General features: G+C 46.5%; 1 protein-coding gene across 1 annotated transcript in view; it reads left to right on the top strand.

Moving 5' to 3' along the window:
• Positions 1 to 27222, top strand: part of HIF1A (hypoxia inducible factor 1 subunit alpha) — a 150592-nt gene that overhangs the window by 16310 nt on the left and 107060 nt on the right. Inside the window, exon 2 of the mRNA XM_029598154.1 lies at positions 26903 to 27093. Within this exon, the coding sequence (XP_029454014.1) occupies positions 26903 to 27093 (191 nt within the window). The remainder of the gene's footprint in view (positions 1 to 26902; positions 27094 to 27222) is intronic.

Here is a 27222-nt window from a genome sequence, read left to right as displayed (position 1 = left end):
ATAAGTATTGCTACATCTGCCTCTGGCCGGGCCTCGACCAGGTCTCTTGCCAAGACTGTGGTTGGATATCCCCCCAGGCGCAGCGTCAGCGCACCGAAAAAATGGCGCGTCTCCGGACATCAGGCTCCTATGCCCCAACCTCATCGATGCACTCCTTGCCAGGACCGGTAAAAAATAAGAAGGTGCCTTCGAAGAGGGCATCCTTGCTTGGCCCGCGAGACCTCCTTTGTACCGCTCCAGGCACCGGGCCCAGGTTAGCACAACTTCCAGTGCCCTTAAAAAGGACCCAGGCACCAAATGAATTGACTCCTCAGGGGAAAAGGCCCTCAGATGCATCAACCGGGAATCTGGGACCTGTTCCCGACCGTCTGCATACTTTGGAGCCGAAAGCGTCAACAATTGACGCATCCTGAGTGTCTGAAACATTCAACATGCCCCAGCGCACAAGGAGCATCCGACGCATACCACGCGTCCGATGCATGCCACGACGCAGACGGCGCATTCCAGCCATAAAGACCGCTCATCGCATCCTAAACACTAGGAGCATGCCAAAGGCCACACTCCTAGACTCCCATCGATGCATTCTGAACACTCAGGACATTCCACACACTGTAAGCAACCGCAAGAAAGCCCTGAAGTGGAGATAGAACTGCTGTCAGACCCGGGCTCCACATCATTGAGAGGTCCTTCGGGAAGTGGGGACTCCTTCTCCGACTTATCTGTTTCCAGGAGAAAGAGATTGTCACCTCAGATGCAAGTACCATTCCGGAAAAGGCATAGACAATCTTCTATGATTCCACCAGGTCTTCAGTTTAAAATGCATTGATGCGCAGGACTTAGTTTTTGGGTACTAATAGACTTAGTTTTTGGGTACTTGCCAGGTTCTTATGGCCTGGATTGGCCACTGTTAGAAACAGGATGCTGGGCTTGATGGACCCTTGGTCTGACCCAGTATGGCATTTTCTTATGTTCTTATGTTCCTGGCAGCACTGCCTACAAGACACCCATCCAGTGGTGTTCAATTCCTCCACAATCTGGCATCTAAAGCCATGCTGCAGATTTCACAGGCCCTAAGTTCGTTCTTTGCGGATTTAGAATCTATAGAAGCGGGGCCAAAACCACCAGTAATGTCTCCACCGACTTCGACACCAATGATAACCCCTCCTAGACCAACTGATAGTGTCAATCTTCCATCTCCGGCTCTAGTTCCTCCACACAGCCCGGACTCGCAGGTCTCATCCGCATCATTTGAGTTCCTCTACCGGCATACTCTCGGATCCACCAGAGGGATTGCCAGAACCATATTTGCCACCAGAGGATCTCTCTTTTGCAAAGTTTATAGAGAAGGTGGGGAATCTACTCCATGTAGAAACGGGTAAAATCCCGGATCCACGGTCCGAGGTACTGGGCATGTTAAAAATCTTTGAAATGCCACCGGAACAGACTGCTTTGCCGCTCCATCCAGTTTTGGATGGAGTCCTCCAAAAAATGTGGGAAACCCCCTTTCTCAACCCTGGCTGCGTCACGAAAGACAGATTTAAAATTTTGCATAAGAGATTCGTCCATTTACGAGTTGACCCAACTACCACACAATTCTATTGTGGTGGAATCTGCAATGGCGAAAGCAAAAAGGTCGAAACTTCATGAGAATACACATCCCGATAAGGACCACAGTTACCTAGATGACTTCGGACTTAGAGTTTACCATGCTTCGATGTTATCTACCAAAATTCATCACCATCAATTCTACATGACACAGTACTTGTACGAATGTCTGCAGAACTTGCATCCGGTTTGTCTCTCGGCTCAAGACACCTTGCCACAACCCTTCCTTGACATGGTAGAGGGCCTACGCCATCTACTTCGATCAATTTACGAGGCTTTTGAATCCTCTGCTAGGTCGTCTTCAGCTGCTATTGCTGCCCGATGCTTTGCCCGGTTAAGGGCAAGTGCAATTCGCGACGATGTCCATGACAAGCTAGCGGACATACCTTGCAAAGGAGACAAGTTTGAAACAGTCTCACACCTTAAAGAGCAAAGTACCACAGTACCATCTCGTACTTCGCCTTCGGAACATCTCACAACACCTCGAAAGTACTACTCTTCTTTCAAATGCAGGTCTTACCTAAGGGGACAATTCCGACCTTTTCCCACATACTGGTCGCCACATTACATTCAACAGAGACCCTCCAGTAAACCCCATCAGTCTCACGGATGCCAGTGTCCGCAAAGGCAGCCCAGGCAAAGCCTGGCAGCTCCACAGAAACAGCCAGCTATGTTTTGAAACTCGCCGAGCCATCCCCACTGCTTTTCATAGGAGGTAGTCTCCAATATTTTTACAACAATTGGGAGTCTATCATCTCAGATCATTGGGTTCTCGATCATCCGAGAAGGTTATTGCCTGAACTTCATAGCTTCTCCATCCCTTTCTCATGTAACACTCTTCGAAAGTCATGGACACAGTTACCATCAGTCCGGACAGAAATCTCAAGCCTTTTACTACAGAGGTCTGTTCAAAGGATTCTGCCTCAACAACATGATCAGGGATTCTATTCCCAATATTTTCTTATCCCAAAGAAGTCAGATGGGCTTCGCCCTATTCTAGACTTAGGAACCTCAGCAGACATATTCAGAAGGAAAATTTCAAGATGACCTCTCTCAAGAACATCCTCCCTCTCCTACAACCCAATGACTGGATGTGTTCCATTGATCTGAAGGAGGTGTACTCGCAAATACCCTTGCACACCTCCTCCTGGCGCTACCTCTGTTTTTGAATTCAGAACAGACACTAGTACAAAGTCCTACCCTTTGGCCTATCCTCAGCCCCGAGAGTGTTTACAAAATGCCTAGCAGTGGTGGTGGCTCATCTCAGTCAACTGTCAATCCAGATCTTTCCCTATCTGGACGACTGGCTTTTGGTAGCATCAGACCCAGATACTCTGAGGGCACACGCAGTATGCACGATCAATTGTCTACAAACCCTGGGTTTCCTAATAAATTATGAGAAATCGCACCTACAGCCTACCCAGTCACTGCAATTCATCGGGGCCCTCATCAATATGGTAGCGGAAAGAGCCTACCTTCCACAAGACAGACTCCTGTCTCTCTCTCCTTCCTAGCACAATGTTTGTGCAGCCAATCTCATTCTTCTGCATGTCAAATACTTCAGCTGCTGGGTCATATGGCGGTAGCTATTAATATTGTACCTCAATATTAATAGCTACCTGGCTGTTTAAAAAAGCCTTCCCGGACACCGTTTAATTCTTCTCGGCCAGATCTACCACTTCCACATGTAAAAATGCTATTACTAATGTAAATTCCTATATCTAATGTTATCCTCTCCCTTTTCTTCTCTTCTCCCAGTTCTATTACCTTGTTATTTGTAACTGCTTCCCTCCACACTAATAGGTTATTCAACTGTTCTTTGTACACCCCTGTTATATGTAAACTGGCATGATGTGTTTGCAACATGAATGCCGGTATATAAAAATTTTAAATAAATAAATAAATATGAGACTACACATGCGTCGCTTACAGTGGGGCCTAAAACACCAATGGTCTCAATTCCTGCAACCACTAACAACCAGGGTGCAACTAACCAGATCAGTGGTCGAGGACATTCAATTGTGGCTATCCACAGGAGCTCCTTTCAGAGTGCCTCCTCATCAGCTAATACTCACGACAGATGCCTCCAGGAAGGATTGGAGAGCCCATCTCGCTGATCTCAAAACACAAGGCTTGTGGTCTCCTGAGGAATCCAAATGCCAGATCAACCTCCTAGAACTATGGGTAATCTGGAGAGCTCTACAGACCACCTCCTCTCAGGTCCAAGGGAAACGCCTCATGGTGTACACAGACAACCACGTCGCCATGTTTTACGTAAACAAGGAGGATCCTGTTCATGGACACTGTCGAGAAGCACTTCGGATAATCCATTGGGCAGACGCATCCAATGTATCCCTCTGGGCAACCTACTTATCTGGTCTAGATAATGTCATGGCGGATCGCCTGAGCAGAGTTTTTCACCCACACGAATGGACTTTAAATTGAGAGGTAGCCCTCACCATGTTCCAACAATCGACCTCTTTACCACGGAAGAAAACTGGCAAGCGCAACTCTTTTTTTTGCTCCATTTACCCCAGCAGCATTCGGTACGCCCTGGATGCCTTCCTCATTCCATGGACGGAGGGCTTGTTGTATGCCTACCCTCCCATCCCTCTAATATCAAGGACAATTCAGAAATGTATTCAAGACATAGCAGACATGATTCTCATAGCTCCAGCTTGGCCGAGACAACCATGGTATGCGTATCTCATCTGGCTTTCCATACGCCCACCGATTCCTCTTGGGGCCCACCAACTACTACTTACACAGGAAGGAGGCTCACTCCTCCATGCAGTGCATCAATCCCTCCACCTGACGGCATGGAGATTGAAAGGCAAATATTAAAACACCTCGGTCTACTTTCCCAGGAAGAAGATAATACTTATTGCCTCAAGGAAACCTTCAACCAGACACAACTAAGAAGGGAAATGGCATCGCTACCCTGAATGGTGCAAACCACGGAATCTTAATCCGTTCTCCTCTGCTGCTGCACATCTGGAGAACCTCCACTCTCCAATCGCCCTCTGCTCTCCAGATTCATGCGAGGCATGCTTCACCTCCAACCACCAGTGACAAAACCACCTGTACCTTGGGACCTTAACATTATCCTAGAACAGCTAATGATGTCTCCCTTCGAGCCTTTAGAAATTTGCCACGTAAAATCCTCACCTGGAAAACGGTATTCCTAGTGGCGATCACATCTACTAGGTGAGTTGCAAGCCTTGGTTCATTACCCTCATTATTGGAGTTTTACCACAACAAGGTTACCCTTTGACCTCATCCCACCTTCCTTCCCAAGGTGGTATCTGCTTTTCATCTTAATCAGACCATCACCTTACTGATCTTCATGCCAAAGCCTCATCACAATGAGCGAGACCACCTTCTACACTCGCTAGACTGTAAACGAGCTCTGGCTTACTAAAAACAAAGAACTCCATCTCCTTCCAGACCTTCTCAGCTCTTCCTTTCCTTTAACCCCAACAACCCTGGTCAACTAGTCTCTAAAAGAACTATTGCCAGTTGATTATCACAATGCATTAGTTCTGCTATGAAAAGCGCTCTATTAAACTCTACAAGCGACCTCATGCACACTAGATACATGCCACAGCGACATCAGTTGCCCACTTAAAGAAGGTTCCATTGCTAGACATCTGCAAAGCAGCTGCTTGGTCCTCCATTCAAACTTTCATATCACATTACTGTCTGAAGCAACAAACGGCATCTGACGTGGCACTGGGCTCAGCAGTCTAGTCAAACCTTCAACACCGATAAGACTGTCTACTCTTTCCACGGGTTAGTGTCCTGAACTTCTAACACGTACTTACATGGACACAACCCAGAAGTTTGGGACTCCCACACAGCATAGCTAATTCAGCCCTGCTATCGACGGGAAAAAGCAAGTTTGCTTACTGTAAACAGTGTTTCCATAGGTAGCAGGATGAATTAGCCATGCGATCCCGCCCACTTCCCTAGACAGTCGCATAAAGGACACTTTTAATTCTTGCTTGGCTACAAAGAGACTGAGGGGAGGACTTGGGTTCATGCGGAAAGATGATCACGCAGCCGCACAGAGTCAAAGCTCTGTGACTCACTGAGAGAATCTCCGCCTACTTCGCGTGCACGCTCCCGGACAGCATGGCTAATTCATCCTGCTATCTATGGAAACACTGTTTACGGTAATCAAGCTTGCTTATATGAATGCGTGAAAAAGCCACCTCTACCACACAAATGGGGGGATTTTGGTACATATGAACGCTGATGCTCATATGTACCAAAATCGTATGACCTGGCTGGCACTGTTGGAAACAGGATACTGGGCTTGATGGACCTTGGTCTGACCAAGTATGGAAATCTTATGACGCAATTACCAGTTTTCCCAGTTCGTCAAGTTAAAGGATAGGACTTCCTAACCCCCCTAGTTAAGCCTCTCTCTTACTCTTTTATCCCCAACCCTTAAAATATCACTGCCTGGCCTTATTTTTTTGTTAGTTACACCCCATGCATAGCAGAAGTAAAGTTACACAAATAGGGACCCCAGTTCACACTGGTGCATGTAATCCTTGAATTAATCTGAATTTCCCTCCTGCCAATCTTCAACCACTTGTTACATGATTAACCTAATTTATAGGAATTCTGCTAGTTAAAATTGTATATATTGTATAAGTTATTATTTATTCAATTCAGTGTTGTCCAAGTTCCATAGTTTCCCTGTTCTCTGTAAGACATTCGTGTTAAGTCATTTCTAAGTTCTATGTAAACCGAAGTGATTGGTAACATTGTTACCAGAACGTCGGTATATAAAAATGTTAAATAAAAATAAAAAAAAAATAAATACTTACATGCTAGTTTCATTCATATTTCCTGGAATGCCCATGCTCCACCCCTTTTTATAAAGAAATTAATGTGCGAGTACTGGGAGATACGCGCATACTTGTGTGCTTTTTAAAATCCGCACAGTGTGTACCAGGCCTGACTTCTGTGTGTATCTGCTGGCTTTGGCACGCGTAGGACTTTTAAAATTTGCCTTTAAGTCTGCATACCAAGGCCTCCTGGGCCATTCTGGGACTACTAGTATTATCAAAGAGGAGTAGCCCTCTATTGTTTTTATTATACTGCCTACTAGAGATCACAGTGGGAAGACACATAGTGGGCATATCTGTGGCCATGGGCAAAGAAGTGTGTCTATGCTGTTAGAGCTCAGCTTTGCCCTGTGACTGAAGAGCACCTCAGCCTTGGTGTTTGCCCTTGTCGTCATTAGATCCACATCTAGAAACCCTGAGCGATCCACTATCAAATTGAAGGCCTCTGGACTCTGCTTCCACTCTCCCGGGTTCAGCTTTCTTCATGCTGAGGAAGTCTGCCTGGCCATTGGCCTTTCTTTCTACATGTGCTGCTGAGAGCATGAGCAGGTTTCATAAGAACATAAAAAAATTGCCATACTGGGTCTGACAGAGGGCCCGGCATCCTGTTTCCAACAGTGGCCAATCCAGGTTACAAGTTTCAGGCAAATACCCAACAGTAAATATATCCCATGCTACTAATGCCGTTAATAAGCAGTGGCTAATCCCCTAAATCAACTTAATAGCAGTTTATGGACGTTTTCTCCTGGAACTTGGCCAAAACCGTTTTTTAAATCATGCTATGCTAACTGCCTTAACCACATTTTTCTGGCATGAATTCCAGTGATGAACTGTGCATTGAGTGTGAGAATTTTCTGCGAATTGTTTTAAATGTGGTACTTGCTAACTTCTTTCCCATTCCTCCTTCTCACCAGTTTCTCTCCTCAGCCTTTCTCTACTTCCTCCAGATTTTTCTTTCTCCAGCTGTCCTATTTCCCTTTGGCCCCCCCCTCCCCCCCCCCCCCCCAGCTGAAGGTCAGGGAAAGTGCCAGGCTGGGGCAACTCTTGTTAGACCCAGGCTAGACACAATGGCAGCAATTCTGCTTAGATCCAGGCCGATACTAGTTGCATGAATTGTAGATGTCAGGATGTTTTCACCTCTTAGTACAGTTCTGAATAAATATGGTAACTACCTTTTTCTAAGTGAGAATCATTTGATGAGATTCTATATATCAATCCTGCAGCTTCTTGGTAGCTAGGGATATAAAAATACTACTACTGTACACAGATATTGTGTCAATTTATTAATCTTAAAAGTTAAATCCGGACCAGGCAACTCTGGGCTTTGAGTGCAGCAAGCCAGTCAGGTTTTCCGGATATTCACACTGCATACAAATATATCTTGTGAATATTCAGTATGGGTATCTTGAACATCTAACCTACTTGCAGGACTCTGGAGTATCCTATTCCTGTGTTACATGCTTTATTCAACTGCAAATTTTACTGTTTGCATAGTTTAGGCAAACTGGCACATTGATGACCAGCTAAAATGTTAATTGTGTGGATATACTAATAATATTGAATAAATTCTTAATTATGAATTTTATTTTCAGGTTACATATTTGTAATGACAAATAGTAATCACATGGACATGGGAATTTAGAATTGTTTTGAACTGTACCAATTGTTTTAATTTGTTAAATTTTACTCCATTTATAAAAAATGAAATTTAAAAAAAAAATCATGTGTATGCTAATTATGCCAAGTAATTAGACAAAAAGGAAAAATTTATGTATTAACTCAAACTAGTCCCCATTTCTGGGCAGGTAAAAACTTAAAGCAAATATTCAACACATTTTAAATCAAAATACAGCAAAGGAAAACAGTCTACTCACAATGTCATCCTAGCTGACTGATTTATTCCATACCTTTATCTTTAATAAAATTCTGTAAATAGAGAGGATCAGTAAATACAGATTTATTTTAATATGTTGTCAAACACTTACATGGGAATTTGAAAAAGAAAGTAGCCCCTAGAGCAAATACTTTCTTAACTTTAAAAACTTTTCTTTGACATTTCGTCACCTGGGATACATCTGGAAAGACTTGTGTTATTCTATGGTCAGAAAATACATCTTTATTCCTTCAAAATTTATGAAACACTATGGGGTAGATCTTAAAAGCCCTGCGCGCCGGCACGCCTATTTTGTATAGGCCGCCGGCGCGAGCAAAGCCCTGGGACGCGTCGGCCGGCCGGGGGCAGTCCGAGGCAGGTCGGGGGCGTGGCAACGGTTCGGGGGCAGGCCGGGAGGGCGATCCAGAGTCCCCTGGCACTGTGGCCTGTGCCGGGGGATGCCGAGGCGGCGTGCACATAACTTGTACAGCAAAGGTAGGGGGGGGGGAGATTTAGGTAGGGCTGGGGGGGTGGGTTAGATAGGGGAAGGTGGGGGGACGCGGAAGGAAAGTTCCCTCCGAGGCCGCTCCGATTTCGGAGCGGCCTCGGAGGGAACGGAGTCAGGCTGTGCGGCTCGGCGCGCGCAGGTTGCCGATTTTTGCGCAGCCCTGCGTGCGTAGACCCTGGATCTTATAAAATCCGGTGTACTTTTGTTTGCGTCGGTTGCGCGAACAAATGTACGCACACGCGTACTTTTTAAAGATCTACCTCAGCATCCTTATCCCACTCTGAAAAAGGAGAGTTTCACAAGACTCTAAAAATCAGATAATGAGGGACTGTTTAAGGTAGAGAGACGACGTAACCTCTACAGGAGCAGACACCCTCCTATATTTAGGAACACAATACATTATTGAAAAGGTGTGGTAATTATCTTCAGTTATAGGCAAGATATCCCTAACATTTCTTAAATATTTCCTGAGCTTATGATGACCTAGTCATCAGAAAATTTAAAAAGCATAAATTCTTCCCTCTGTACTGATTTTCCATATTTTCTAAGTGACTATTCAGCATCAAACCATCTTTAATATGGGCTACACCAGCAGTCTTCAGGGAAGCTACTTGAGTATTCATAATAGTGTGAAGTTTTAACAGTATTCAAGCATATATCTTGTTCCTATAATTTAGACTTTGCCTTCTGTAAACTTTACATAATTGAGAGAGAGAATAAGACATAGTTTAATCTACTTTGGTAACCACTTACCAAATATTAATCAAAATATCACACAACTCTTCAGGCACCTCGTGGTCATTATAAGGAGAGGATACATATGGCAAAGGAACTCTTGTAAATTACTGTCATTCCATACTCCACTAATGGCTATTAATCAATTTTACTTAGGGAATAGCCACTGCTATTAATTGCATCAATAGCATGGGATCTTCTTAGTGTTTGGGTAATTGCCAGGTTCTTGTGGCCTGGTTTTGGCCTCTGTTGGAAACAGGATGCTGGGCTTGATGGACCCTTGGTCTGACCCAGCATGGCAATTTCTTATGTTCTCCAAGGGTTTAATCTTGGGAGGAGGAATAGCTTAGTGGTTAGAGCAGTGGACTATGAACCAGGAGACCAGAGTTAGAGTCCTGCTGTCACTCCTTGTGACCTTGGGCAAGTCACTTTACCCTCCATTGTCTCAGGTACAAACTTAGATTGTAAGCCCTCTGGGGATAGAGAAATACCTACAGTACCTGAATGTAAACTGATGTGATATCTTAATTGAGATCGAATGTCGGTATATAAAAAATAATAAATAAATAAAATAAAACCTCTTCCATCCTCCAACAAGGTATCACTAATAGGAATGAAGAGCCAGCTTCATTAATCAAAAACTTTCATTTAGTTCAGGAACATCAACAAGAACCCCAAACTCACTAGGAGTGTCAGACATTCATGGCTGGGAAGAAGTTGAACAATACCTGGACTTGGAGAAGCTCCTGAAGTAGTGGAAGCCTTCCCACTCTTGTCTATAGGGCTAAAAACAGATAGCCACCACACATGTTGATTCATGGATCCCAAATAGAAGTGGGAAACGACTATCATCTTACTTTTTTTTTTTTTTCCTTCCCATTGATAAACAACAAAAGGGTACACACACTGAGCTTATAAAATTCTCCCTTTGGCGCACGTTTTCAGCGCTGTGCCACATCCAGCTTTTTAAGTAGCCCAGGCTGTTTCCGCTTGCAGTTGAAAAAGGAGGGGAAGAGCAGGAAGATCCACTGCCCAGTTCTCACTGACTCACTTTTCCTCCACCAGATACAAATGCCCCCCCCCCCCCCCCCCCCAAAAAAAAACCCAAAACAAATCTGCTGTAAGTAAGGAAGAGGAACAGCTAAGCTGGAAAACATCTTTCAAACCTGAAATCTGAGTTCTGTGTGTGACATTGAGATTTATATTGAAGGATATGGAATCAGTATGCTTACATCATTATATCTAAATCTACCTGGGTACATATTTGCCAGGTACACAGCAGTGCTATAATAAATAAATTGCCCCGCACCTGCATAGCTGGTATGCGAATTGTGCTCCGTCCCTCTCTTTCCCTGTACTGCCCCACTCTTTCTGTATTGTCCAATCCACTGTTTACTATCATATGGAAATTATTGACGAGAGGGTTGAAGCTCAATCAGTGTTCTCTCTACTAGCACACTGTGCACTCTTTACTATCATATATCTCAATTATGCGCTTCCTGCACTTCACAGTATTTCCCCAAACTTGGACGGGCTTTTACTACTAGTAGAGTAATAATGCCTAATGTGTTTTCCCCAATTTTTACATATATATTTGGTAGTTTATTAACTTGGCTACATTTTGTTATGCTGATGGCCAAATGCTCAGCTAAAATCATTTTCCCAATAAACTAGCCTTTGGCTGTAGGGCAGTGTTTTTTTGTTTGTTTTTTTTGACATGCTCAGATGGTCCTCAGCCATTGCTACTCTGATTTCCTTTAGGAGTGAGTTTTGTTTTAGAACATTAAAATAATTTCTATAGTTGTGGTCTGGAAAATTCCCAGGTTTCAGGTGCCCAAAAAATGGTGCCTGGTGCTGGCGTGGAAGAAAAGCACTATGGCCAGTCCAGAAGAAAGCATCTGTTGCCACTTCCTGTGACAGACTAGTACATTTTGTAGCTGTATATACTACATCCTCTCTATATGCATTAGTTAATGGTTTTTAAAACTGCGGTATCACAATTACTACTTTTTTTTTTATATCCTTAACCTATATGCTTGCTTTATTACATTAATAATCCAAAAGTTGAGCTACATGATAAATTCAGTGCATATTTTTGATTTGACATTGCCAACACAGTAGCTTACATTTGTTTTCATGCTGTTTGCTTTGACTTAAGTGGCCATTTTCTAATTAGGTACTCTGTTTACATTTGTTTAATGCATCGTAAACCAGCATAGTTTTTTAGTTTTGTGTGTGCATGGATTAGAAATTAATTTGGCTAGTTTACTCTACTTTTTGATTAATCCGAAGAATAATTATCCTAAAGCAGAAGTACTATTAAGCAGGGTATATTGTGCTTAACCTTGTTCTTTGTTGCTATGGAACATTAGTAACGATATATATAACATGTTTAGCTGCATAAGCTGATGTGTAAACTGGGTGGGAATGGAGGTTAGGTTGAACAAGGGCCACAGACAGGTCTAATTTTCAGAAGATCCACAATGCATAATCATCGGATGTATGTGCACATATATGATCTAAGAACAAAGCTAATTTGCATAGCTAGTTACTATAAATCTACCCCAAAAGTTGTTTGCAGGTTTTGATGACCAGAGTACAGAAACCTTACTTTAGAGCAGTGGTTCTCAACCTTTTTCCCCATCGTGATGCACCTGATGGACAATGCTCACAGGTGTGATACTCTGCTTATTACAGTTTACGGCGGGGGGGGGGAAGGCCCTGTATTATTTATTGATAAGACAAGTACTCTCTCTGAACAGATACTATATAAATAGTAAACTTCGCATATCAGAACAGCACCAATTTCCAGCACTCAAACAGTAACCACCTTACCTAAGAAAATATTACACCAGGCCTTAAAACTCCAGCACTCTTGTTAGGAAAATAGAACAAGCCAGGCTGCTATAGAGCCCTACCTAGAAATTACATGCCAGCAGACTACCTCACCTCAATCACATGTGTAAACCCTCACCTAACAAAGAATAGAGAGACCATAAAGCATAAATAGAAACATGCAGATGAAAACTGAACTGGAAACCGCAATGTGTCACGCTGTATATGCAGTGCAACAAAGGAAAAAGAAACCTCACCAGACCTCATAAAACAAATCAAGAAATATAAAATCAATAGAAGTAAAACCATTCTAATAAAAAGAACAGATTTCAAAACAGCTGACGAATGGAATATCCAATAATTAAAAACTCATATAAAAAGTTTCTAGATACCAGTAAAATATTTCAAAACAGCAGACACACAGACCCAATTTAAAAATAAGGATAAAGCAGAGTTGCTTACCTGAAACAGGTATTCTCCTAGGACAGCAGGATTGTTAGTCCTCACATATGGGTGACATCATCAGATGGAGCCCAGCATGGAAAACGTCTGTCAAAATTTCTAGAACTTGACTGGCACACTGAGCATGCCACTATCCACGCGGCCATGCGGGATCCCCCTTCAGTCTCGTTATAGAGAATTAAAAAATGAAACAAACTCTAAATGAAACCTAACTCTGCAGGGTGGCGGACAGGTTTCATGAAGACTAACATCCTGCTGTCCTAGAACACCTGTTACAGATAAGCAACTCTGCTTTCTCCTAGGACAAGCAGGATGGTAGTCCTCACACTTGGGGAATACCTAGCTGCAGGCTGTTTCCGAACGGAGCAGACCAACAGACAACAAACAGGTGCCAACGGGCACAACAACCTAGGAGCTGTTGGTAACAGAGGAAAACAGCCTGAACCCAAAAAACAGGGCCCTAGGTGGAAGAGTTGGGTTTAGACTGGAAAAAGATTACGGAGGACAGATTGGCCAAAGCTACTATCTTGACGGCCATCTTTGTCTAAGCAATAGTAAGCTGCGAATGTATGGAGAGAACTCCACATCACAGCCCAGCAGATCTCCATCACAGGAATATCTCACAAATTAGTCACTGAAGTTGCTATGGCCCGGACAGAGTGAGCCTTAACTTGGCCTTCAAGCTGCAATCCTGCTTGCACATAGAACATGATTCAGTCTGCTAGCCAGGTAGACAGGATGTGCTTGGCCATAGCAACCCCCGTTCTATTTTCATCGAACGAGATGAAGAGTTGTGTGGACTGTCTATGGCCTGCCATCCTCTCAAGGTGGAACGCTAAGGTCCTTTTACAATCCAAAGAATGCAAGGCCCATTCGCCTGGGTGCGAATGAAGTCTCGGGAAGAAAGTAGGAGGAATGATTGGTTTAGATGGAAGTCCAATACCACCTTTGGCAAGAAATTAGGGTGAGTATGGTGAACCATCTTATCATGGAAGAACTTTATATACAGTGGGTACGTTAACAATGCTTGAAGTTTGCTGACCCAATGCGCTGAGGTGACCGCAACCAAGAATATGACCTTCCAGGTTAGATATTTCAGGTCACACAAGCGCATAGGTTCAAAGATATCCTTCATGAGACAAGCCAAGACCACATTAAGGTCCCAGGATGTAGCGGAGGCTTCAACTGAAGCAGACCATGCATGAAACGCCTAACCAAAGGCTGCATCGAGACAGGCGTACCATTCATCCTGTGATGATATGCCCAATGGCATTGAGATGCACTCTGATCGAGTTGTTCTTTAAACCAGCTTCCGACAAGTCCCACAGGTAGTCCAAGAGCTTTGGGGTGGGGCAGATGAACCACTCCAGGCTAGGTCCTCCCACCAGGATAAGGAATTCTGGAGCAGTGGAGTGACACAACCATGCAGCAAACCTCCTCCATTTCAGGTATGCAACTTTCTAGTCGAAGGCTTCCTGGAGGCCACTAGAACCCGGGATACACTGTCAGACCATGCCAGGGGCTGCAAGACTAGCCTTTCAACATCCAGGCCATCAAAGACAACGCCCTGACATTTGGAAGATGCAGCCTGCCCTAATCTTGAGTGACTAGAGTCTGGGAGCTGCCCAGACTGATAGGGTTGCAGACCAAAAGGTCCTGCAAGAGCAGGAACCAAGCTTGTCGTAGCCAGTAGGTGGCAGGGTGGATCAGGGTTCCCCCGTCTTGCTGGAGCTTCAGGAGCGGAGGATACGCATACAGAAGCCCCAGTGGCAGGCAAAGGCATCCAAGACTGGTTTGTTGCTCCCCTCTCCCCCCCCCCCCCCCCCAAATAGAGGGAGCAGGAAAACTCCACTTTATTGCTAGGGGAGACAAACAGAGCCGTGTCTGGGGTTCCCCAAAAACTGAAGATCATGTTCGCTACCACCGGGTCCAGGGACCACTCATGAGGCTGAAAAGCCCGACTGAGGCAGTCTGCCACTACATTCTCTGTCCCCTCCAGGTAGATGGCTCAAAGTAATATAATCTGAGAGCGGGCCCAGTTCCGTATCTGAACCACCTCCTGGCACAGAGGGAACGATCCCGTGTCTCCTGGTTTGTTGATTTACCACATCGCTACCTGATTGTCGGTCTGGATGACTACTGATTTGGTTAGCAAACAGTTCAAGAACGCCCGCAGGCTGTACTGGATTGCTTGGAGCTCCAGGAATTTGATTTGGCACTGAGCTTCTTGAGTCAACCACAGGCCCTGCGTGCAGAGCCCTTCCACTTGGGCACTCCATCCCAGTAAGATGATTCTGTGGTGAGGACAATCTGGAAGGGGGGGGGGGGGATTGAAAAAGAATCCCCTGTTCCAGATTGGCTAGGTCCTCCCACCAGGACAAAGAATTCTGGAGCAGTGGAGTGACACACATACATACATTTGAGGTCCTGGGAGGCTTGCTGCCACTGGACTGTAGAGCCCACTGTGCCCTGCGCATGTGTAGGCGGGCAAAGGGTGTGATACTGTGGCTGCCATGTGACCTAGAAGATGGGCCATAAAACAAGCGGTGACTCACCAGCTCCAGCGCACCAATGTCGCCAAGGCTGACAGAGTGAGCGCTTGGTCGTGAGAGAGAGGCCTTGCCCTCCGCCAATAAAATCCAGGCACAGTGACTGAGACAGATGGGACTTCAGGTAGTTGATGACAAACCTGAGACTCCAGTACCTGAATGTTTAAGCATAGAGTCCATAGCTCCTCCTCCTGGGAACTGTTCTTGATTAACCAGTTATCCAAGTATGAGAACATAAGAACATGCCATACTGGGTCAGACCAAGGATCCATCAAGCCCAGCATCCTGTTTCCAACAGTGGCCAATCCAGGCCATAAGAACTTGGCAAGTACCCAAAAACTGTCTATTCCGTGTTACCTTTGCTAGTAATAGCAGTGGTTATTTTCTAAGTCATCTTAATTAATAGCAGGTAATGGACTTCTCCTCTAAGAACTTATCCAATCCTTTTTTAAACACAGCTATGCTAACTGCACTAACCACATCCTCTGGCAACAAATTCCAGAGTTTAATTGTGCATTGAGTGAAAAAGAACTTTCTACGATTGTACACAGTATTCAAGGTGTGGTCTCACCATGGAGCGATATAGAGGCATTATGACATTTTCCGTTTTATTCACCATTCCCTTTCTAATAATTCTCAACATTGTTTGCTTTTTTTGACTGCCGCAGCACACTGATCAGAAGATTTCAATGTGTTATCCACTATGACGCCTAGATCTTTCTTGGGTAGTAGCACCTAATATGGAACCTAACGTTGTGTAACTAGCATGGGTTATTTTTCCCTATAATGCATCACCTTGCACTTATCCACATTAAATTTCATCTGCCATTTGGATGCCCAATATTCCAGTCTCACAAGGTCTTCCTGCAATTTATCACAATCTGCTTGTGATTTAACTACTCTGAACATCTTTGTATCGTCTGCAAATTTGGTTACCTCACCTGTGCCTCTAGATGACGCAGGTGTGCTGCCACTGGTGCTAGGCACTTGGTGAAGATACAAGGCCCAGAGGCGAGACCAAACAGCAGCACCCTGGACTGATGTCTGGTTCCCACCAGAAAGTGTAGATATCTGTGGTGGCTGTGGGTGATCTCAGGGATGTAGGCATCCTTGAGATCAAGGGAGCAAAGCCAGACTCCCTTCTGTAAGAGAGGGATTAGAGTGTCTAGGGAGACCATCCTGAACTTCTCTTGTTTGAGAAAACAATTCAGAGGTCAAGGATGGGATGGAGTCCCCCCAGTCCTCTTGGGGATCAGGAAATAATGGGAGTAAAACCTCATTCCCTGCTGCTGCAGAGGAACTGGCTCGACTGACCTGGCTTGAATGAGGATGGAGAGCTTGGACAACAGTATTTCTTGATGGGGAGATTGACTCAAGGGAGCATCCCCGGGCTCACTCAAAGTTTAAACAATACCCTTGTCGAATGATGGACAAGACCCACCAATCCGAAGTGATAGCTAACCAGCAATCCCAGAAGAGAGACGAGCGGCCTCCCGCTGGCAGATCCAGTTAAGGAGAGGGAGCACAGTGGACTTGTGCTCCCTCTCTGCCAGTCAAAACTCCGTAGCAGGGCTCGGCTGAGGCGCTGACTGGGGTCGAGGTATCCGGGGCTGCTTAGAATGGCCTCTAGAGGATACCCAAGGGAAGCCGGAGGGTAATATTTCCGCTGACGGTAGAAAGACCTACGTGCCCCTTGCCTCGCTGACCTTCTGGCTGAGGAGGTGGGGTCCCAGGTACTAGCGGAAATATGCTGGAGGGTCTCATTATGATCCTTGAGCTGAGTCACAGCATCCCGGACCTTGTCCCCAAAAAGGTTATCCCTGGTTATCCCCTATACAGGGGATGTCCGCCGGTTTCTCCTGGACCTCTGACTGGAGATCCGAAGCTCTGAGCCAAGCCATCCTGCGGGCTCTGATTCCCTCTGTGGCCATGTGAGCTGACGTCTCAAAGATGCTCTATGTGAAACACACCTTATGCTTACTGCACTCGAAGCCCTGCTGAACTAGTGCCAGGAACATATCCTGCTGCTTTTGAGGGAGGAGCTCCACTGATTCCTGAACCTCGGAGCATCACGTGGCGGAGCTGCAAGGCCGACAGAGGGGGAATTGCTCGCTAAGGTAGAGGAACAAGAAGACCAATGCCGGAGGAACAATTTAAAGATCATTGGCTTGCCTGAAGCAGTTAAGGAGGATGAGCTCAAAGAATTGGTGGAGAGCTGGCTTCCCAGGCAAGTAGGGCTGGAACTGGCAGAGGGGAGTCTTCAATGTGAAAGGGTACACCGTGTAGGCCTGCTACGTGAGGGGCAGGGGCGGCCGCGTCCTATTATGGCCAGGATACTCAACTGGGACCATAAAACCCAACTCCTAAGAGCCTATCGTCGGAAAGAAACGTTGGAGCACTCTGGCCGCAGGTTGCTGTTCTTTAATGATTTTTCTGCTGGTACAGTGGCACAGAGGAAATTGCTGGCCCCTGCCTGTACGGTGCGCCATAAATGGGGCATAAAGTTGAGGGTCCAATACAACAATCAAACTCTGTTTTTTACTTCTAAAGTGGAAGCGGACAGATTCCTCGCCTCCCTACCACCTGCGCTGTAGAGTGAGGAGGAGCCCCTGCACAGGGAAAGGCTGCTATCTATCAGGTCGATACAGTAACGTGCGGTTGAAGATTTCCCGTCTGTAACGTGCTGGGAGCGCACAATACAGACGAGTAAGGCGATCCAGCGATACAGTCTTCAGTTTCACGCGTCCTTAGCGCTTCGTAAAATAGACACATAACCCTTTCCGCACGCAGCATGTAAATGAACGAATTAGCTGTATAATGAAGGAATTAGCTATTCCCCTCCGATACTGTAACGGGCGCTGATATTATCTCCTTAGTAACCCGCTGTTTTGCCGCGGCCTTAACGTGTTAGTTTACCGCCTACCCCTAGTAGGAGTTAGGACTGTGAGTCTAGTAACAAATCCATCGACACCGCTTAAGATACTCCAAAACAATAAAACACAATAAAAAAAAGCGATACAGAGATGATCGAGAAAATGTAATGCTGTGGGACACACAAAACATGTCAGAAAAAAAAATAAATTTAAATACCTGTCGGAGGGCCGCGTGGGTCCAGGCGGGCGGCGGCGGGAGCCGGGTGGTCGCGTGTTAAATCTAGGCCGGGTCGCACAGGCGCGCATTCATCCACTGTTCCAGGCGGCGGGGGCGGGTGGACGCGCGTTAGTTTCAGGCGGGCGGCGGCGGGAGCCGGGTGGTCGCGTGTTAAATCTAGGCCGGGTCCGCACAGGCGCGCATTCATCCACTGCCGGTGGGGGCTGCCTCTGGCAGCCCCCACCGGCAGTGGATGAATGCGCGCCTGTGCAGACCCCTGCGATTCGGTGCTCAAGGCGTGTTATCCCAGGACAAGCAGGATGCTAGTTCTCACATATGGGTGACATCAGTAATGGAGCCCTATGTACGGAAAACTTCTTTAAAAGTTTCTATGAAACTTTTGAATGGCACCGGAGTGCCTACTGAGCATGCCCAGCATGCTATGATATTCCCTGCCACAGGGGTCTCCCTTCAGTCTTCTTTTTTTCCGCGAAGCGGTTAGCCTCGCGGTATAATCGGAGTCTGAGGTGAATTTTCATCTCCAAAAAATTCGGAAAATTTCGAAAAATACTAACTTCATCGCAGGGGTTTTCCCATTTGTTACCGGCGGTAACTTTTTTCTCTCTCGATTCCCGGCTGGGATCGATATAATTCGAGTTTTCGCCATCGACGGCCGTCCGGCGCTATGGCCTCCGGGTTTAAAAAGTGCCCGAATTGCACTAGAACAATGTCGATTACCGACCCGCATTTTGAATGTGTTCTTTGCCTAGGCAAGGATCACAACATTCAGGCATGTACATCTTGTGCTGAAATGACCAGTAAGGGTCGGCGACTTAGGGCCGAGAAGATGGAACAGCTTTTTTCAGTTCAGCTGCTTCCAAGACCGTCCACTTCGGCTCAGTCTTCTCCATCGGCCTCGGTTCGGCAACTGCTGTTAAAGAAAAAACTTCCAGCTGCGGGGGACGCATCCACTCCATCTTCGTCGATTTCATCGAAGGCATCGACTTCAGGCAGCGACAAACAGCCCGAGAAACATTGACGAAGGCGGGAACCGGTGACCGGAGACACTACCACAGGTACGGCCTCTCCGGCTAAGAAACCCCGGACGGAAGCAGAGGCTCCAAGGCCTACTGACGGGCGATCCCCACCGATATCGGTGCCGGGTTCCGAACCTCCTCAGGGCCCTGAGGAGGAATCGGCATCGCCAACACCGCCTCCCTCCACAGCTGCTCTGTTTTCACCAGCTGTGCGAGTGGAACTTGACTCCCTAATACGTCAAGCGGTGCAACAGGCTCTCCGAGAGGCGATTCCACCATCGATGCCGATTCCACATCCATCGATGCCCATTCCCGCACCAACAATTCCGGGGTCATCGACGATGCCGCGGGAACCGGTACAGATTCCAACCCCGGTACATTCACCGATACCGCATACGCCCCCACCGATTCCTTCTTCGGTGCCACCGATGCCCATGCCGGTGCCCTCACCAAGAATGCCTATTCCAGCACCGATTCCTCAGGGGGATGTTCCCATTCTACATCCAGTTTTCAATAGACTGGACACACTACTGGGAATCCTAACGAAACAATTACAACAGGACCCACTTCCAGGCCCTTCAGGGGTGCCAGGGCCCCCTAGGCCACATTCACCTGTAAAAACATCAGTTCCTTATCCAAGGCCACAGGATGAACCGGATGACTCTCATTCTGAATATTCTTCGGAGGAAGATTTATTCTCTGAACCGTCTCCAACTGAGGATCACAGAAAGTCTCCACCGGAAAGACCTCTCCTTTACAAATTTTGTTAGGGAAATGGCTGATACCATTCCATTCCCTATACAAACAGAGGTGGATCAGCGACAAAAGACTTTGGAAGTCTTACAGTTTGTAGACCCTCCAAAGGAAATGTTGGCAATCCCGGTTCATGAAGTGTTACAAGAACTTCAACACAGGATCTGGGAGCATCCAAGTTCTGTCTTACCGGTCAACAAAAGGGCTGAAGCCACTTATTTGGTACAACCAACTCCAGGATTCCAAAGAACACAACTGCCCCACCAATCGGTGGTGGTAGAATCCGCCCAAACGAAGGCAAAGAGACAAAAGTCCCATGCTTCAGTGCCGCCGGGGAAGGAGAGTAGGTTGTTAGACAACCTAGGCAGAAAAGTTTTCCAGGGTTCCATGCTGGTATCAAAAATTTCATCTTACCAGCTGTACATGAACCAATACCAAAGGAACCTTTGGAAACAGGTTCAGGAACTTTCTCTTGCTCTTCCGGAACAATATCAAGAGGCATTTCAAACACTTATACATAAAGGCCTTGACTCTGGCAAACACGAAGTCAGAGCAACTTATGACTGTTTTGAAACAGCAGCAAGGTTATCAGCATCTGCTATAGCGGCAAGGCGATGGGCATGGCTGAAGGCCTCGGATCTTCGCCCAGAAGTCCAAGAGCATTTGTCCGATCTACCGTGCTTAGGGGATAATCTCTTCGGAGAAAAAATAAAGGAAGCTGTAGCGACCCTTAAGGACCACTCGGAGACGTTAAAACAATTGTCGTCTCAGCCTCAGGAGTCTCAGGCCTCTTCTAGAAAGTTTCCAAGAAGAGACACTCGACAGCCGTACTATCGCCAACGTAGATACTACCCCCCAGCAGGTAGACAAAGACCTAGCCGCCCAGCACAACGCCAACAGCCTAGACAAAGGCAACCGAGGGCTCAACCACCTCCACAAACGACAGCCACTTCTGGTTTCTGAACATCCCCAGAGAGCAGCAGCTACATCAATCCGTTCCCAGAAACACCTGTAGGAGGTCGCATTCAGTACTTCCACAACAATTGGACCTCCATCACCACCGACCAGTGGGTGTTATCCATCACAACTCACGGTTACAGGCTGGATTTCTTAACTACCCCTATAGAGAATCCACCACTTCACTCTCACTCAATAAATCAACACTCCATAATTCTTCAAACAGAATTATCCACCCTTCTGAGAGCCAGGGCCATAGAACCAGTTCCTGGACCTCAAAAGGGCAGAGGATTCTATTCCAGATATTTCCTCATTCCAAAGAAAACAGGAGGCCTTCGTCCTATCCTAGACCTCAGGAATCTCAACAAATTTCTCAAAAAAGAAAAATTCAGAATGGTATCCCTAGGCTTCATTCTACCTCTTCTTCAAAGGGGAGATTGGCTCTGCTCTCTGGATCTTCAAGATGCCTACGCTCACATCCCCATCTATCCTCCTCATCGCCAGTACCTGCGATTTCGGGTAATGGATCAACACTTTCAATACAGAGTGCTGCCATTCGGTCTCGCATCAGCACCAAGAGTATTCACGAAATGCAATGCTGCAGCAGTGGCACACCTACACAAACAAAAAGTGCACGTGTTCCCTTACTTACACGATTGGCTCATCAAAAGTCAATCAAAAGAAGGAGCTGTCACTTCCCTCAAGCTCACCATCCAAGTCCTTCATTCCTTGGGTTTTCTCATCAACTACCAGAAATCCCATCTGTCACCAACTCATCTACTACAGTTCATAGGTGCAGAACTAAACACTACGCTAGCGACTGCTTTTCTACCAAGAGACCGTGCTCAGACACTTGTCCTCTTAACTCACGATCTTTGCAACCGATTAAAGGTGACAGCTCACCAGTGCCTCATTCTTCTAGGGCACATCGCTTCCACGGTTCATGTAACTCCCATGGCCAGACTGACCATGCGACTTCTACAATGGACACTCAAAACACAGTGGATACAAGCCACTCAACCAATGTCCACTCCTATTTACATCACACCAGAGCTCAAAGCTGCACTTCTCTGGTGGACGCTAATGCCCAACCTGCTCAAAGGCCTACCTTTTCAACAACCAGTTCCACAAGTGACGTTGACTACAGATGCATCCACCTTAGGGTGGGGAGCGCATATTGGTCATCTAAAGACACAGGGCAAGTGGACACGACTCGAAGCCACTTTTCAAATAAACTTCCTAGAGCTTCGAGCTATACGCTATGCGCTGCATGCATTCAAAGACTGCCTATCACACAAGACTGTTTTAATCCAAACGGACAACACAGTAGCCATGTGATACATCAACAAACAAGGAGGGACAGGTTCTTACCTTCTTTGTCAAGAAGCAGCACAGATTTGGGACTGGGCCCTAACACATTCAATTCTTCTACGGGCCACCTACCTAGCGGGCATCCACAACACAGTGGCGGATCGCCTCAGTCGTCAGTTCCAACCACACGAATGGTCCTTAGATCCAGCAATAGTATCCAAGATCTTCCAACGCTGGGGACAACTGACGATAGATCTCTTTGCATCCCAGCTCAACTACAAAGTGAACAATTACTGCTCTCTACACCGACAGCAGAACAGCCTACCAAAGGACGCATTTGCTCGCCATTGGAACTCAGGCCTGTTATACGCGTATCCTCCGATACCACTTATCACCAAAACACTAGTGAAGCTACAACAGGACAAGGGGACTATGATACTCATAGCCCCATATTGGCCTCGACAAGTATGGTTCCCCACACTGCTAGATCTCTCAGTCAGGGATCCGATTCGCCTGGGAGTAGCTCCCAATCTCATAACTCAGGAACAGGGTCAGTTGCGCCATCCCAACCTTCAATCCCTGTCCCTGACAGCATGGATGTTGAAAGCTTGATCTTACGGCCACTCAACCTTCCATCCGCTATATCTCAAGTACTTATCGCTGCGCGTAAACCTTCCACTAGAAAGAATTATTCCTACAAATGGAAACGGTTTACTTTGTGGTGCACTCAGAAAGATTTAGATCCTTTCACTTGCCCCACTACATCGCTACTAGATTACCTTTGCCATCTTTCAGACTCTGGTCTTAAGACATCATCGGTAAGGGTACACTTAAGTGCAATCTCAGCTTACCATAATAAGCTGGACGATGCTCCTATCTCCACACAGCCTCTCGTCAGTAAATTCATGAGAGGCCTAACTCACATTAAACCTCCAATTCATTCCCCAAGCATACTATGGGACCTGAATGTGGTATTAACCAGACTTATGCGGTCTCCTTTTGAACCCATAAATACTTGCGACCTTAAATACCTAACTTGGAAAACGGTATTTCTCATAGCCATTACATCAGCTAGAAGGGTCAGCGAACTACAAGCGCTAGTCACATACGAACCCTTTACAAAGTTCCTACATGATAGAGTAGTCCTCCAGACACACCCAAAATTCCTTCCAAAAGTGGTCACGGAATTCCACTTGAACCAATCCATAGTTTTACCTACATTCTTTCCGAGGCCTCACTCTCACCAGGGAGAAAGAGCCTTACACACTTTGGACTGTAAGCGTGCGTTGTCCTTCTATTTAAACCGCACTACAGCCCAGAGGAAATCCAATCAGCTGTTTGTATCCTATGATCCAAACAAACCGGGTAAAGCAGTGGGTAAGCATACTCTGTCAAACTGGCTAGCAGATTGCATACAATTTTGTTATGACAAAGCAGGCCTTACTCTTCAAGGGCGAGTAAAAGCACACTCAGTCAGAGCAATGTCAACTTCAGTAGCACACCTTCGCTCTGTACCTATTCGGGACATTTGCAAAGCAGCAACGTGGAGTTCTCTTCACACCTTTACAGCTTACTACTGTTTAGACAAAGAGGGAAGACAAGATTCAGCCTATGGACAATCCGTCTTAAAGAACTTGTTTCCAGTACAACCCCAACTCCTTCTACATCCGACCTGCTGTGATTTCGGCTGATTCATTTCAATAACAATACCTCACGGTTACTTCAGCACAAAATGACTCAGCCTCTAGCTTGCTAATCACCCATATGTGAGGACTAGCATCCTGCTTGTCCTGGGATAAAGCAAAATTGCTTACCTTGTAATAAGTGTTATCCCAGGACAGCAGGATGTAGTCCTCACGAAACCCACCCGCCACCCCGCGGAGTTGGGTCCGATACGTTTATTATGTTATTTTTGGCTAACGCTTATTGCTACAAGACAAGACTGAAGGGAGACCCCTGTGGCAGGGAATATCATAGCATGCTGGGCATGCTCAGTAGGCACTCCGGTGCCATTCAAAAGTTTCATAGAAACTTTTAAAGAAGTTTTCCGTACATAGGGCTCCATTACTGATGTCACCCATATGTGAGGACTACATCCTGCTGTCCTGGGATAACACCTATTACAAGGTAAGCAATTTTGCTACGTCACGACGCCCGACGTCACGGCATGTGACTGCCTTGAGCACCGAATCGCAGGGGTCGCACAGGCGCGCATTCATCCCCCACCGGCAGTGAATGAATTCATTCATCCAGGCGGAGGAGCCGGCTGCTTTCGCCGCCGGCTCCTCCGCCTGGATGAATGAATGCGCGCCTGTGTGACCCCTGCGATTCGGTGCTCAAGGCATGACGTCACGACGCCCGACGTCACGGCATGTGACTGCCTTGAGCACCGAATCGCAGGGGTCGCACAGGCGCGCATTCATTCACTGCCGGTGGGGGTTTCCGGAGGCAGCCCCCACCGGCAGTGGATGAATGCGCGCCTGTGCGGACCCGGCCTAGATTTAACACGCGACCACCCGGCTCCCGCCGCCGCCCGCCGGCCGTCTGAAACTAACGCGCATCCACCCGCAGCCGCCGCCGCCTGGAACAGGCGCCCACCCGCCCGCCGACCGCCTGGACCCACGTGGCCCTCCGACAGGTATTTAAAAATTTTGTGTGTTACACTTCCTGGTGCCTGTCATTTCAAATGACATTTGAAATGACAGGTACCAGCGCACCCAGGTTACTGTATAGGCGCTGTATTAAGCGCCTATACAGTAAAATGGGTTGCGCGGGCATAACCCTTCCCTAACGCTTCACAGCCGCGGCATGCATTTGCATGCAATTAGAAGAGAGTATCAGGTGCTAGGTCAAGAGAACTGTGCGTGCGGGGAGGAAGGGTGCGCCTGAAACTGCCGCACTGTTTCTACCGCGGCCTTACAGTATCGACCCGTATCTGTGCTGTTTTTCTACCCCGGGGGATATCCTTCTTTGCTTTTTGGATTCTCCTGCACTTCTCCTTGGATTTGCATTTCCTGGAATAATTCTGTCATGCAACTGGAGAGCGAGGAGTGTGACGATAAGGGATGGCGCCATGTACTGTGTTCCTCTAGTCGACTGCCTGGTGATCTGGATGGGTGGAGGCTTCAGTTTGTCTTTACCTCGGGCTACACATTACACCCATTTGTTCTGCTTTTTCTCATTAATACAGGACTGATGTGGCAGCTACTTCACCTCGGTACCTAGTGGTAGCCCTGGCTGTTTTGAGGGTGCAGATGTTTGGCTGTTGGTTGGAGGGGAGGGAGTGGGGCTGGGGGTATGGGGTCCCTGGCATTGGCGTATAGTCGGCTAGGGTTCCATATTCCTGGGAGTTGTGGTGGTAGTTCTTTAGGGTACTGTGTGTGGCTGCTGGTATGATTGTGTGTTGGGGGGGGGGGGGGAATTTTAGGGGGTAAGGGGTTGGGTCGAGGATATATGTGTTATTTGTCAACTTTCGATCTGTCGAGGACACTTATTGTTCTTTAATTCCCCAAGGCCTAGGCTGGGAGGTCGAGGGGATCTTTTGAGTTCTGCTTCTTGGGGCCTTATAGGGCTCTGGTTAACAGATATGTATTCTACTGTTTACTATGGCGCAGGTTAAACTTATTTCTTTGAACGTGGATGGCATTCACTCCCCAATAAAACGTACTAAATTAAATGCTCTGTTTAAACGCATGAAAGTGCAGGTGGCATTCCTACAGGAAACTCACTTGGGGGGATGCTGAACACGCTAAACTGCGGCATGATTGGGTAGGCCAGTGTTATTATTCTTCCTATAATAGGCGCAAGAGGGGAGTCGCCATCCTTGTACATAGAAATTTACCATTTCAGCTCACGCGCGCCTGTCAGGATGAGGAAGGGCGCTATATTCTTGTGGCAGGTACACTATACCAGCAGAAAATTGTCCTCTGTAATGTATATGCCCCCAATGTATATTCCCCTGGATTTTTTGCTAACCTACTGCATTTACTTTTGGATTTCTCTGACCACAGCTAGAGGCCATGTACTAGGGCTTCTTCTGGAGCCCTGGAATTATGATTTCAAAGTCTGGCTGCTAGATGTTACCATTGCATGATTAGTGGAACCCACTCCCCAGTATCTACAAATTTCTCTGTAATACTCCTGGCCTGGGAAGCAGAAGACCTGACCTGGAAATCAAATCCAGGTCTTCCAAGTGGCAGTGCACAGCACTTCCACTGAACCACCAGGCTGGCCCTTTTTTCCTAACTTTAGGAAAGAGGACTACAGGACAAGCTTAAATACTGATTTTGCAGACTGACGTTTCTAAAATTTAATTTCTTTTCACACAGGATTAGTTTAGAGCGCCGCAAGGAGAAGTCAAGAGATGCAGCTAGATGTCGAAGAGGCAAGGAGTCTGAGGTTTTCTATGAACTTTCTCACCAACTGCCCCTACCTCATAATGTGACATCGCACCTGGACAAGGCCTCCATTATGAGGCTAACCATCAGCTATCTAAGCCTGAGGAAACTACTAGATGCCAGTAAGTTCAAATATAAGATTGAGACTGTCAGAAACTGTGCCAAAGAGTGCATTAAAAGACTAGCTATTTAATATTCCTTATAGTAGTCATGTTTTCCAGTCTGACCAATATTTCCACCAGGTGTATATG

The sequence above is a fragment of the Rhinatrema bivittatum genome, chromosome 4 (genome assembly GCF_901001135.1).
Source record: "Rhinatrema bivittatum chromosome 4, aRhiBiv1.1, whole genome shotgun sequence".
NCBI lineage: Eukaryota > Metazoa > Chordata > Amphibia > Gymnophiona > Rhinatrematidae > Rhinatrema > Rhinatrema bivittatum.
Note: the sequence above shows the minus strand (reverse complement) of the source record. Positions and strands in the feature narration are given on the sequence as shown.